At 35.3% G+C, this 14,698-nt stretch overlaps 1 protein-coding gene across 1 annotated transcript; it reads right to left on the bottom strand.

Annotated features, from left to right (window-relative positions):
• Window positions 1-256: 256 nt before the first annotated feature.
• Window positions 257-12,687, bottom strand: LOC145780234 (protein Wnt-2b-like). The gene is made up of 6 exons (XM_082591937.1): window positions 12,605-12,687; window positions 7,686-7,874; window positions 7,480-7,553; window positions 3,319-3,440; window positions 3,100-3,237; window positions 257-1,218 (listed from the first exon to the last, which is right to left on the bottom strand). The coding sequence occupies exons 1-6, from the start codon at window positions 12,685-12,687 to the stop codon at window positions 754-756; spliced, it is 1,071 nt and encodes a 356-aa protein (XP_082448063.1). The 3' UTR covers window positions 257-753.
• Window positions 12,688-14,698: the final 2,011 nt, after the last annotated feature.

The raw sequence follows: 14,698 nt of genomic DNA, 5'->3' as shown, positions 1-14,698 counted from the left end.
TCAATGTTATTTTTTAATATTATATGCTTCAATGCTGCATTAGATAGATTCAGCTGTATGATTCGGAAGGGCTCTTGTTTGTTGTTTGAAAAGGAAATTTTATTAACTGATTTGTTGTTTCGGAGCATAATAGGCGAAACATTTCGTCAACTTGAGCAAAAAGGATAGAGCCAAAAAAAAAAGAAATCATACTCATATAAAAGCAAACGCTTAAACTGGAAAGTTAAACTGTCTTCAGTGCAAGTACTGTTGCTCTATCCTTTTTACTCAAGTTGGTTTGTTTTTACTGCTGTATGTTTCGATTCTGCTTAAAATAATTTCAACTGTGTGGGTTTTATTACTTTCATTTTCCGTTTGTTACTTTTCATGAATAATATCTTGAGTCGCTTCTAAAACGTTTTATAGTAGGTTACGATTAAAAAGTTGTATGGCCCAATAACTAATGCGTAGTTGATAAAGTGGCCCGCGACCGCAAAAAGGTTCGTCACCCCTGGTATAGAACATGAAGACTCATCAAAAATGTTAATGACATGAAAAGCAAAGCGGTAGCCCACGTAGTAATTTAGGCTTAGTTATTTCACAAAATTGTTTGTGTCGAGATTTGAATAGGATAGGTGATCGTCTTTTGGGCTTGAAAAGGTTTGCTGACGCAGTTTAGACGACTCACTTCTTGAAGAAAACCTAGCATGGTCGCAAACAAAGAGGTGCCAAAGTGGTTCTTCCGCATGCATTCTAGTGCTTGTTTCCCTTCTTTCACGTGCAGCGAGATTCGGTAACTGTCTGCAAGCAGACTTGACAGTTCAATTTACAGCACCACTCGAAAGTACAATTGCAGGCGGTTTCTCTGATAACTTGCTTTGTTTGATATCCTCGGTCACAGCACATTACTCCGCAACCATCGGTTCCACTACTTGTGGAATTGCACACACGATCTTGTGTGCCATATGAACCGTATTTCATGTTTAAATCGCAAAAGTCTGTTCGACTACTTTGAGCGTAAACAAGGTCGTTGGAGTTGGGGTTTTTATGATTCTTCACTTTTGCGCGAAGCTTCTTACTTCTTTTGCCAGCTTTTACTAAGACAGCTCCATCAAATTTGTCCTTCAGCAAACGGCTAACCATACGCAGTGGTGGCATCGTCTTCCAGCATACAGTTTGTGTGCAGGCCCCAGACAAGCCATGGCATTTGCATACAGTTCTATTGTTTATGCGAATTGCCTAAATAAAAGAAAGGGTTATCTCACTTGGACCACGTAAATTGCGATCAATGAATAGCTTATGGTTTTTGGCAACATTGCAGTTTGACAGCCGATTTAAAATATATCCTAGTAAGCTCTATTGAAAACGTAAAGATATAAATATACAACATTTCTTTACAAGAATTGAGAAACGTTAGGCTGTTTTGTTCGGAATGACTGCTTGTGTAGCAGAAATATCAAAAATCAATCTTCTTTTTTCTGTATTTTTGCTTTCAAGCAGACTAATGTAGGCCCAATCACTTTTCCGGCTAAAAGAATAATAAAAAAAAAGGTGATAAATAACTTTAATGAAAAATGTTTTCGAAAAGCCATAGGCGATAAGCCTATTAGAAAACTAGTAAGAATATGCAACTGAATGACTAAACACTCTTAATGTATTTGACCTTTGCTTGACCTGTAATCGTAAATTCAAAAAGCCGTGACATTGACAAGTAATTTTCTCACAAAGTCTGACATGGAAACAGTTTCAGTCACCAGCTGCGCTATGGAGCTATGTAAGACATCACTTTTAAACTCGCTTATGTCGTGATTTTTTTTTGCTGTTGTCTTAACATACAAATTTATCTGTTTTATGCAAAACGTGTAGCCTATAGGCTATGAATTTTTCAATTTTATTTCAGCTCTTTGCCAATACTTGTTCAAAATAATTACAAGTGATTTACAGCATTAAAATATCTATTGCAATATCATAATCAGGTAAAATGAAAAATTTGTAATAAATATCTTTTTGTGTGCATTATTATAACGCCTCATGAACACTCACACCTTCGGATTAATGTAATTTCCGACAATGCTAAACTTTGCTATTAGTTTATTAAAACGCCGAAACGGATTTGCTCTTAACCGAGTAAGTGGATCGGTTTCCGAAGCATTTCAAAAATCGCAAAATCAACTCATGATACCACGCGATTTTATCACGAACAGTAGTGTGGTTGCTCTTCAAACTGCCAAGATCAGTTAAATTCTCAATCTCAACAAGACAATATGACGTGGGGAGAATTGACTTCTCGCGTCAAATTTTTCAGTTAAAATGGATTGCGAAGAATGCTTCAGTTGTAGCCACCTGTTAACCTTAAGTATGCTGTAATTCAATCAACTTGAGTTTGATGCCTGTGATTGACGTTTTGACAGTTTGCTTGCTAAAAATTGCACCTCGTTGGCACATTGTCAATGCTACTATCTTTTGATGAGCCGCCTTTGTTGACGGAGGGTATTTTGTGTTTGTTTTAAAATAAATTGATAAAATTGCAAACTTTGATGGTGTTTTAAAAAAAGCAAAAAAGATAATATCGGAGTTTGCTTTATTTGTTTGTTTTACATATTTTTAAAATTTTCTTTTTTACATGTGCTAGCTGAAGATGCCTACTGTATCGAAATCTTACTAAATTACACTAAGAGGTTAGATTGTTGTGCAAATACCAGCATTTGATGAATGCAAAATAGCAGGAGGACTATCAAAATAACTCGAGCAAATGGATTATTTTGTTCAGTTTTTAACATATTACTTGGAAGGAGGGTAATTTATTAAATTAGTTTCGCAGTCATCAAAAGCAAAATTGTCAGCAATTGAAGAAGACTATAAATTCCTAATCTAGCTTTGTTTACTATACTGCATAAAATAATCTGATAAGTTGAAAATCAATCAAATCCATTTAAGCAGTTCTATTAAATTAGCCTACCATAGCCCATGACGCTTTATAATTTACAAAGCAGCTTGATAAACAAAAATGATGTTCTTTTTGTGTTGCACTCTTTTAGCCTATTGCAAACCATTCTCAGTTGAAGAAAATTAAATACATTTCCAAAATGGAGGAGGTGGAATGAAAAGATGTGAACTTACTTTGCGTCCTGCTTCGTTGTTGTGCAGTTGCAACTTGTTTTTAATCACATTCTTTTGAATACCGCTATCCAAAAAAGTCCTTGAAACAGTATCTCCGAATTTAATATCGTCTGAGCAACCTCCCCAATTAAATGTTTTCTGAAAAACGAGTTGACAGTTAACACTATAGCAAAGCGTGTTAAAGTGACTCACCAATTTTGAAGTAGGTTATTTACTCACCGATTTTTTATTTTTTGCGCATGCGCATTCATCCGGGAGATCCCCTCCACTGCAAGCTCTGGTGATTTCGTATGAGACACTTGCGGCAATTATCGCATGTACAAATGCTGATTCTCGGCTGGCTGAAAGAAAACATATTGTAAGAACGACTGGTCACGGAAGATTACCGAGTCCGTTTCTCACGTAAGTGTCAAAGCGCGACGTTTAAATCAACCTACAGTAGACAATTTTTTTACGTTTTGTTGCGGTTTTTGTCATTCGGTATTTTAGTTTCGCAGAACTTAGAAATAATATGTCGACACAGTATGAAAATTAAACCCAGCATTAGACTTTTTTCCAAGTTTGTATTTCTACTGATACATGAGCACCGAGATTGTAAAGGATTCCATGTTATGCAGATAATTGCTTCGTGGAATGAACAGTCATTCACATTGCTAAGAACAAATCGAACGGTCAAGTGGAAGATGGCAACGATAAACCTAAACTCAAGCACCGGGTCAAGCTTTTTCCATGAACCATTTCACAAATAAAATACGAGAACTTGAAAAAATCTTAACCAGAAAACTGTTTTTTAACGATTTTAAGATAAAAAGAGAGCCGGTTTATCGATTACAAGTAGCCTAAATAATGAGATCAACGCTTTGAACAACTAATATCAACTTATTCTCTAGTTTTGTCTATCTCAGGTTGCGTTGCAAAGTTCCCAGAAGTAGAAAGGTCACACTCACACTAAAATCATCACGATACAATCAAAAGATATGTTTCTTAAGATAAATTGTAATTTATAAATAGCAATAAACAAACGTACTACCATTGTTTTAGCAAAAAAGAATTAAACGCCAAAGAGTCTTTACCAATAAAAAAGTAATAAAAGTGCTAACGTACCCTAGGCTTACGCAATAACAAAATAGCCTAAACTAAAGCTCAAAGTTATTTAATAGGTGGTCGAAATATTTATTAGTTGTCTGTCATCAAATTTTATATACCATGGAACTTTGACTACGTCAGACAAGCAAGATCACAAGCTGTATTTTTTTAAATGATTGTCAAGCAATTTTATTGTTAAACTTCTCCATATATTGAAACTAAAAATTAACTTTTGTGTGGAGAAAGGGTATGATTCGAACACGCTCAAAAACATTGGAATTGCTGCTGTTCTTTTTTTCGTAAAGAGCATATCTTGATGAATTGTCCATTTGAAAATGATTGATTAGGACATTAGGCAATTGATTTTAGTCATCTTTGGTAAAGCAGCAGTCATGCCCATATTTGCTTTTAAAGGCAAAGTCTTTTATGTGGTTTGGTCCCCTTTCCAAACAACAGAAAAATAAGGTTTAAACATGTAGGTTACTTTAAATTTGGGTATTTTGTACAGCACGATAATTTTTTTAATGTGCTTTGTTTGACCACACTTATGTCCAACAAGATGTTTGTATAAACTTCTTAAAATGACACCAAGTAATAATATCAAAGTGATGCATAATATTCCAGATAAGGCTGTTAAGATAATAGTTTGAGCCCGATACCACTGAGATGCCCGACAGGGGCCGCCAAACAAATACACAATACTATATTGTTCCAGGTGGAAAATAATAAAAAAAGCAGACGAAACATATCGTTTTCACGTAAAGAAAGTAAATAAAAATAATAATAAAAGAAATTATAATAAAAGAATAAATAATAATAAAAGATTAAAAAAAATAAAGATTGGTCTCCAAAACAAAAAGAATCGGAAGCAAATGCATGACGGCGAAAGAATTTATAATGTTTTATTCTTATTCCTGTCTTTCTTGAAAAGGTTACTGCTCCATTAATTTGTCCCGGATCCGTATCTAAAAGTACCTTGCGGCCCTCTTTGTCAACGATACTGGCTCCAGATCAACAGACAGCAATCCGGATTTAAAAAGAAAGCTTGAAAGCTGTGACTTGTGGAATGCAGACAAGCATGCGGTAATGCAATCTCTGTCTGCCAACATCCCAGTCTCAATTTTGAGAACATATTTACCGAGTAGTTCAGCGTGTTTGCTTCTAATTCAACAAATTTCAATTCGAATCAAAGAAAGGAGTGTAATTGTCAACAGAAGGCTTATCTTTTGAGTCCAGGCGAAAGTCATGTCAGCCTGACGTGCTTTCCTGAACAACTTATTTTGAATTAGGATGATGGATGGGACTGGGGTGGGCGGAACAGACGCCTCAATGCATTGTACGTAAAAATTGACGTCTTTCTCATCCTTGCGTCAACGAAGTGTCGGTCACGATGGGCAAACTTAGCTTTTGTTTTGCAAGCCTTATATCTACATTGCTTACAAGTTCGTTTCAACTGCTCTTTGTGAAGAAAGTAGCAAACAATTGATGGAACGACAGGAAAGGGAAACAAGAATTTGTGGGAGGAGGTCAAGTGCCGTTGCATAAACCTTAACTTCTGTTACGTCAATAATTAAAGTTGTGAATGAACGTTATCGACGTATTTTTAACTATTGCCATTTCCTGAGATCTTCCCTTGCAAATAACTAAAAATAGCAAACCTAACAGCATAATTTCAATATATTGTAGGCCTCTTTGGGCTAATAGAAAAACCATGTCAGCTATTAAAAATAGAAGGTGTTTCGTAAAACGTAAAGATTACATGCAAATGGACTACCCGTTTATTCGGGTCATTTTTCGATGGTCCGTTTTCCCATACACATTTTTCAGTTGAATTGTACCATTATTCCTTTTGAACGCAACTCCTTCTCTCTAAGAGTAGCCTATGCCTTAGTGGAGTTTTTTTGCTTTTGTGCATGTGTTTTGCAAGATGACGTTTCAAGAGAAGATAGAGGCACCTTGCTATAGTGCCATGCTAGTGCCGTTCAAACTGCTTGGCCTGCCGTTGATAGTATGAGGAAAGAAATTTTGTAAACGTTTGTAGGCGTGAGCAAAGCAGTTGATCGGTATCAATAGGCTACCACAATGAAGATTGCCCCTTTTGAAAAACAAGAGCTCGCAGTGAACCAATTGCAGCATGCCTATTGCCTAAATGCCTATGAGGCCTCGTAAATGAAGTAGGCTTCTGTGCAGTATGTTTCAATGCACACATATAGCAATGATTCTAACGAGATAGTTTATATTTTTGCTATAGCTGTTAGTTATTTTAAACCACAGTTGTTATTTAACATTATAGTTTGCAAATCTTTATTGAAAAAAGTAGAGGAGAGTTTAAAAAGCTCAGTTGTGGTGTAGCATCAGCTGACAGCCTCGAAAACAATTAGCGGTCTGCAAGTTAGATAAATTGTGGCCGTCAGCAACCGATGACGGATAATGGTTATCACATTTCGTTGCAGGTTAGAGAAATTTTACGGTTTTTCCTAGCCAGCAAAATTGGCCCTTTTTTCATCGATTCAACGTCTGCAGACGCTAAACTAATGTAAAAAGGACCTGTTTTGCCGGCTGGGTATAGACATGTGAAAGGCGATAAGTGCAGAAAGAAATCAGTGCCGTGTCAACGACAGACAAATGCTGGTGTTTGAAAATCATACAATGTTCGCATTCCTTTCCGATTAGTGGCTATTTTCTTCGCTCATCTGACACTTCAGTTTTTTTATCTTATAAATAACTTGCATGATTGCAAAAATACATCCGATCTAGATCTACTGATTTACTGCCTTGATATTTTCACTGAAAAATTAGGCGACAGGATTTCTGCACAAAATGCACAGGTTTTGGGTTGACGTCAATTGACACCTGTAGAAGCTGATGACTGAAGGAACAGCTGGACGAAAATACAACTGCTCTGCACTGCACAGCACTCCACCCAATGTTTTCAATTTTCAGCTTCACTCAATTTATTGTTCTTTAAACACTTCAACGCTATTTTGAGGGTTGTTAATCAAGTATGAATTTTAAAATGAGAACTCAAGTAGTCTTTGACGCATTATAGATTGGTGTGATCTGAATTCAAGGACAGACACAAAACCGTTACGTGGAAATATTAATACTAATGTTCAATACAGATACAGGATTGCATTTTAAATTGCTGCTTCCTCGATTTGGCAACTATAGCTTGCCGGTTAGAAGAAAATAAATAGCCTTCCGTTAAACTTTGTTTTGCATAGATATTAAATAGACTGAGTTTGTCGCATTGGAAATTCATGGCCTAATAAAAAAAAATTTGCGAGAGCTCACGTGATTTCACAATGGGCTTGAAGGCGTGGTGTCGTGAAGAGGCGACGTAAGTCGAACAGTTCCATCTACTGTGCCTACCAAAAAATTAGAAAAAATAAAATTAACAACTTATAACTTTTTTACCCATTGTCAAAGTCAGGTAGTGTTATGCGCTGACAATCAATGTTAAAAAATATTAACTTTATTTTTTGCTCACAGCAGATTACCTGAACTGATATTGACATTCACGAACTCCCGACTTTACTCCTTCGCTTATTTTGTGCATAAGAGTGGGGTGGTTGACGCAAAATTCGTGTTGTCCTTCTTTCAGAAACCGTAAAGAATCACAGTAAGTCTTCGCTACTTTGGAATTGCGGTTTTGTTGGCGCTCGTTGGTCGGAGGGACAGTGAGCAGCCTTGAAAAAAGAAGGCAAATTATATATAGTTGATGTACCTTTTATTTTTTGTCAATTAGCGTTCTACTGTAATTTCAAAGATAAACATCATGGGCTCAATGGTGATGTGTACGCAATTGCACAATGTCGGTTTATGCACATGGCTTAGAAAAGCAACGGTTTATTCGATGACAGTTTTACCGTTGTTGATATTAGAAGAAAAAAAAACATTCGCTCAAGTCATTGTAAGCCTAAACAGGATGCTTTTGTTAAGTTAATCTATTGTAATTATTCAAACAAGCAATATCTAATTTATACAAAACAATGAAAATCTTCTTTTGTAATCAACCGCGCAAACAAACTTCAAGAACATTTGCAAAAAAACCACAGCGATAATACCAATGGCGGCCGCGAAGGGTGTCTACTTATTGGTTGAATTTTTTTTTTAATTGATTGAATGTTTTTAACAAATAAAGTTTAATTAATGGTTACGCTACGTTTCAGAAAGATATAAAAACAGATTTTTGGCCTACGTCGATAATGTGTTTTTCCATGGTTTCTCACATTTTTGATACGTTGGCCTATTGTATTCGGCTGAGTGTAAAAGGTGATTGCAACATTGCAATCTTTTTTCGTATTTCAAAGATTCAAAAAAAAATTAAATAAAACTTGTTAGAATGTAAGCAGTCGTTATTTCAGGACGTAAGGCATCAAAATCTACTTCAAATAAATTACGATGAATTTGAAATTGTGCAGGAAATAAACTATGCATTTTTATAAACGAAAATTAATTACCAATCCATACTGCGGAAATAAAATAAACTAGGGTGATGAGAAAGGGCCCTTTGTTTTATTTGCAAGCTTTTTGGTAACTTAATAAATCTAAAATATCTGTCAAAAGGACCAAATATTTTTATGTATCTAATACAGAGTTAAACATGTAACATCTTTCCACATACAACAGCTTGACAACGTAAACAAGTAAAACATAAATTCTATTACGTCATGTTAAAAATATATGGAATATTCAAAGTTCAGTGTGTCTATAATAATACTTTGGATTCTTCGTTTTGTTATATTTGCTTTCCTTCAACAACATTTCGACTTTCATTTTAGCATTCGTGGGAAACCAAAATCTTTGTGCCTTATGAGACATTTACTGTTTAGTTTTACGAAAATTATTACTTTCAGGCGTCGGTAAATTTTATAACAGACATAATTCTTTAAACTATAGATCTATATAAAGATATCTGGATATGTCTGTCAGGCTTCTGAACTTCTCGCCATGAGGACAACGAAACTCAATGGCAAAAAGGGAAATTTTCCCCCAATATTGGCAATGACGGTTGTTCGAAAACGGAACATTATTAAAAATTGCAACTCCTTTCGCAATTTTTATTACAGATTTGTCATTTTTATAGTTTCTTGCTTGCAACCTACGCTCAATACCTACACGTTTCGTCAGGAAATTATTTTGAGTCATTTTTGTCCTGTCGTGCGTCAGTTTGTCGCTTCTGTATTTGACAGATTCTTTGTAGTTTGAGCACTCATTTGTTTGCTTTTCGACAAAAATTTACTGCTAGTTAAATAATCTCTGACAATAAATTCATGTTCTTTCTTTATTTGATCGCTTTTGTCGTCTGTCCATCCTTAGAACAGGCTACTTGAGGTATCAACCTTAAAACTCATATACGTCACACGTTCACAGTTCGAGTCGGCAAAGGTTTCCTTTGCTGAAGTTAAAAAAATCATCAGCATTAAACATTTTTCGATGTAAAATGGAATTGTTTTGTAAATTTTCAAGCATTTTTAACTTCTTTCTAATTCTAGTGGATGCAATAGCCTTATGTTGTTTTCTCCTTATCAAGACTAGTGATAAACTTTGGTGTAGGCTAATCTTTCTCTCCTTCCAAACTATGCAGGCTAATCCTTGTAGTTCTGCTCTGCGGGCTTTTACCAAAAGCGGTAACCTATGTATGTTTTAGCATGTCCAGTGTCCACCCAACCCTCAATTGTGTTTTCATAGCGTAGAACTTTTGTTACTTTAAATGGAAAAAAATATATTGAAAAGTGATATGCTTAGAACGGTGTTTTACATATCTGCTTACGAGCAGTAGCGTTGACATAGAGAACCATAGGGTATTTTTGGACCCTTGCCCGGGCTGATTTTAGGAGCCCGGAGCCATGTCAAGGAGCCCTGGAAGTTGAAAATATCTCCTCGTATTTGTTGGATATAATGTGCTTTTCTTAAAAGTGTCTTTTATTTGGAGCCCGAAGATCTCATTGGTACCGGGCCCAAATTATTCTCTCAACGGCCTTGCTCACGAGCCATAAGAATTAGGCCTACTGTAGCCTACAAAGTCTGTATTAATCTATACATCACAAAAAGTTTTTTTTTGTGATGAAAATTTTTATTTTTAAATTTTAGATAATTTTTTTTATAAAAAGTAAAAATTGTTCGTGTCAAGGGTCAACAGTTGTGGATCATTGTTGTTCCTTTCATATTTCTTGTCACACCTAGACAAAAATATTGACAAACACTAACTATGTTTTTGTTAAGAAATTTGTGTTACACTAATCCAATTCATCATGATAGATAAAGTTCATTGACTCCATATCGTATAGATTCAATGACTCATGTTTAAGGGTCAATGAAAAAATACTTTGATTGATTTTCAACTGAGCAGTCATTTCTGTTGGTTGACCACCTGCAAATTCTTGTGCCAACATTAATCTAACATTCCTTGACATGTCAAGTAAAGAAAGTTGTTTACAAGTGGACAAAGAGTTAACAGCACACAGGTAGGCTACGGTTTAAACAACTTACTCACAATCGCATGAAATCAATATTTTTCTCAACAAACTTCAATCTATAAACAGTGCTACCGAACAATAGTAAAGATTTGTAGTGGCCTGGCAGTAACTGTACTGTTGTTAAAATGACTTACAATTTAGTTTATTTAAGGCAGTAGCGTTGACATAGAGGTCCAGGGCTACTCTTGGACCAGAGCCCGGAATACTTATATAGGCCCGTAACTGTTTTAAGGGGCCCGGGAGCTTGAAGAAGCCATAGCTTATTTTACATGTAGATATATTGCGTTTTTAGGTGCCTTATTTTGGGGCCCATAAATATTATTGGCACCGGGCCCATATTATCACCTCAACGGCCCTGTTTTTGCAGGCAATATAGTAATTTGTAATATTCGAAAGTGGGGCCATTTAATTGTTTTTAAAACACACACATCGTACTTTTGACGACCAGTTGATAAAAACTTTATAAAATTTTAGTGAACGCAAATATTAAGTTCTTATGTTATACTCATTAAGTGCTGTATTGAGACTAGTGTAGTTGTATACATTGTAAATAAATGACGAAATTTCTCATGGTAACTTGCAGGGCCGGATTTAGCTGATGGGGGGCCCGGGGCACTTTAAGATTGGGGGGCCCCCGTGCAAAAAAATTTTTCAAGCCTTCGGCGCGAAAAACTATCTCTACGTCTACAGTAGCATCAGTCCAGTATTGCACAGCATTTTGCAGAAACTTTAAAGGTCAAAAGGAAAAAAATAACACAAAATCACATTTTTTTCCACATAGGGGGGCCCTTCAAAAGTCGGGGGGCCCGGGGCAACTGCCCCCTCTGCCCCCCCCTAAATCCGGGCCTGGTAACTTGCAAATCCTACTGAAAATTGATGTAAAAAGTAGGCCTTGATAAAGGCTATGTCAGTAACTAATAACCATTGCAACTAGAATTCGCTAAATTTCTTTATTTTGGCTGTGGGCACTCCAGTAATGCGGCTAGCCGATAGAGTAGTGTTTTAATTTGAAAGAAAGAGTTGTTCTCGTGTACTTGATGATCAAACGACAGCAAGGTATAGTCACATTTTGACGTTAAAACTTCGGAAAGAAACTTTAAAACCAAAGAAGCGTGTATTGAATGAACAAAACAATGCCTGTGACGAAGAATCACATAACTACGGTTTTGCACTTTTAAAATGTCAGTTGTTTGAATAAACAAATTTACAAAAATAAAAGTTAATATAAACTTTGTAAATTATTATACTTTCAACTTATTGAACTACAAAGATTCGCACCGATATTGGCGTGCGAGCTATAGGCTACAAGATATTGTGATATTGTTACACACAATTGTTTCGTGACTCTTTCAAAAGACGCTTTGTAATTATTATGCAGTTTCATTTGATCCATGACATGATTTATTTTCTTATGACATGTGCTTTGACGTAAATTTCATTTTTGTTCCCGATTTGTTTTCCAAGTGTTTTCAATTTGTAATAGTGATTGTTCAGGTGTTCAAATTTATAAAGTTTTCATCAACTATAGTGACCTACACAGCAGATCGTACAACTACATAACAAAATCACCTCTCACCAACCTTTCGTAAAAAGTAAAACCTACTAACTTACATGTCAGTTGCTAGCGCTAAATGTTCTATATTCATACCTACCCTCAATAAAAAGAAGGAAAATTCTCTAAAGATTTAGTTTTCATTGATCAAAGAGATGAAACAAGATAAAAACCAATTTTTCACTTTCATGTCTTAACAATTTTCGTTCCTGTTAATATTGTATTTCAGGGGTGTTTTAAGATTTCAAATAATTATGCAAACCAATGAAGGTGACAAAAAAAATAGCCTAAGCATGTGGCCGATGCAAAAACAAATAACTGATTTACTCAGAACCATCTACAGCTTAATTTGCATCTTTTGTTGCAACATGTTTCATCGACTTACCACCAAGTTGCGCTGGCAAGAAAAGCACTCCAACTCCATACAAAGTATGCCAAGACGAAAGTGGTGTATTTTCTACGATACATTGCAGATGCTCTATGTGTGGTTTAGAAATTGCAAAAAAGTGGTTTGCAAACAATTAAAGTTTTACAAAGCTTTCCTACACAAGAAGCAGAGTATTACATTTGGTATCTTGCAAAAATTAAAAGTTTAAAAAAACTGAAAAATAAATAAAACAATTATATATAGAACAAAGAAATTAAATTCTTAAGTCTTCACAGCCTTTAGAATATTGTATAACTATGTTGTGATTGTCGTTATACGTTATTTATGAAAACCGGTAGCCACTTTAACAAGACTCAATAGTCAATATTAATGTTTCCAAATAAATCTCACCAAATCAGTAACCTTACGCAAGACGTGTTAATTTTCTATGGACGAAGAAACACTGGCTGATTTTAACAATCGTAGCCTACTTATCAAGCGATATTACTTTTGCTTTACAATATCACCATGTTAATATAAAATAGGTTTAACGCAGTCACAAATTTTATAACTTGATAACGGTACATTTGGGTGAAGCCGCACCGGCACCACAATGCGCTTAGCTATCAGACAGCTATATTTGCCCCTGACGACACGACAAGATGCGCATTGCGCAGCCTATCAAAAATTTTGACAGCGAAAACGAAATCTGTCGCTCATCTTCGCTTCGTTCATGAGTTTTCCAAAAGTACAAAAGCTGTTGTTTAGTCAATTGGCTGTTGATGATGAATCAGCCTCTAGAAGCGTGTAACCGACGTTAAAAATTCACGATGAGCGACAAATAGGTCAGTGCGGGGATACGAAGCTACGTCCTACGTTGCTATGTATCTTTAATTAGTTTTTACATTCAGTTTAGGACTGTGTTTTTATTAGAAGAGATTGATTTGGTAAAAGTCTGAAACAGCTCGGAATCACGCGACACATCAGAGCACAGCGCGAACTGTGTTTGATAAATAAAATGTTTTATAGCTCAGAAGCCGTCATATCAATTGAATTTAAGTGGGTGTTAAATTGTCGTAAAGAAAAATCTTTGGTTTGGAATCTTTTTTAGATTTGGGAAATGTTTGGTTATGATTGTAGGCCACCACATCACAATAAAGAAGAATGGCATTTTTCAGACAAAGTGTTTCAGTCATTGATCTTGAGGCCGTCGATCTCACAAATCCGTCTACAGCTACTCTTAAAACTATTTAAAGTTTGTTGTGTAATATAGACAGCTCCACAAAATTATTTACTTTAATTTTTATACGTTTTATGACTTTGAAAGATTTTACTTTTGCTGAGGAACTGCCAAAACTTTCTTTGCGGCGTCTACCCTTGAAAGCACTCGTTGAACTCGATTAAAATATTTATATACTTGTAAAGCGCTGTCTTCTTTTTCTCACGTTCATTTATCTAATTAATTCAAACCCTTAGTAAATCAATATGGTAATAAACTTATTGAAATCTATCAGTTGTTAGTCCAATTTATTTGTTTATAAAAAATTCTCAATATCTATTTTTTTTAAATAAAGCAAAAATTTTAATACCTTAGTGAAAAAGATAGAATTATAGCCCGTTTTGTAACATAACTTATCGATTAATTTAATCGTATAAACACATATTGTAACAATTATTATTGACCTCCAAAAGTTTAGCAATAGATACAACTGCTTGCGTAATTATTAATGACGTTTTTACTACTCAGTTTTTTATCGTCATCTGGAAACTCTCAGCCTGACGCATAGCCTTCCTTGCTTTTGTTACGTTCCTTCTAACTACTTGGCATAGAAAGACTGACATAACGACCTTTAGTCCCGCCTTATATAGCTCACTGTTTGGCAATGCCGTAACGTAGTGGCATTACAATCGACACTTTTTTTACGGAATACATTTTTTGAAGCACTTAAGGTTAAGCTGTAGGCTAATATAATCAAGCAAAATCAAAATTCTCGAAATTACGCAATGGAAACGTTTTGGTTTAATTGCGCAAATGCTAAGTTCTTATTTTTACTGAATAAATGAAATAATGAAAATGAATAAATGAATGAGAATGGTTTTTGAGAGGTGCCG

The sequence above is a fragment of the Aplidium turbinatum genome, chromosome 11 (assembly GCF_918807975.1).
Source record: "Aplidium turbinatum chromosome 11, kaAplTurb1.1, whole genome shotgun sequence".
Classification (NCBI taxonomy): Eukaryota; Metazoa; Chordata; class Ascidiacea; order Aplousobranchia; family Polyclinidae; genus Aplidium; species Aplidium turbinatum.
This window is presented reverse-complemented; position numbering and strand designations above follow the sequence as displayed.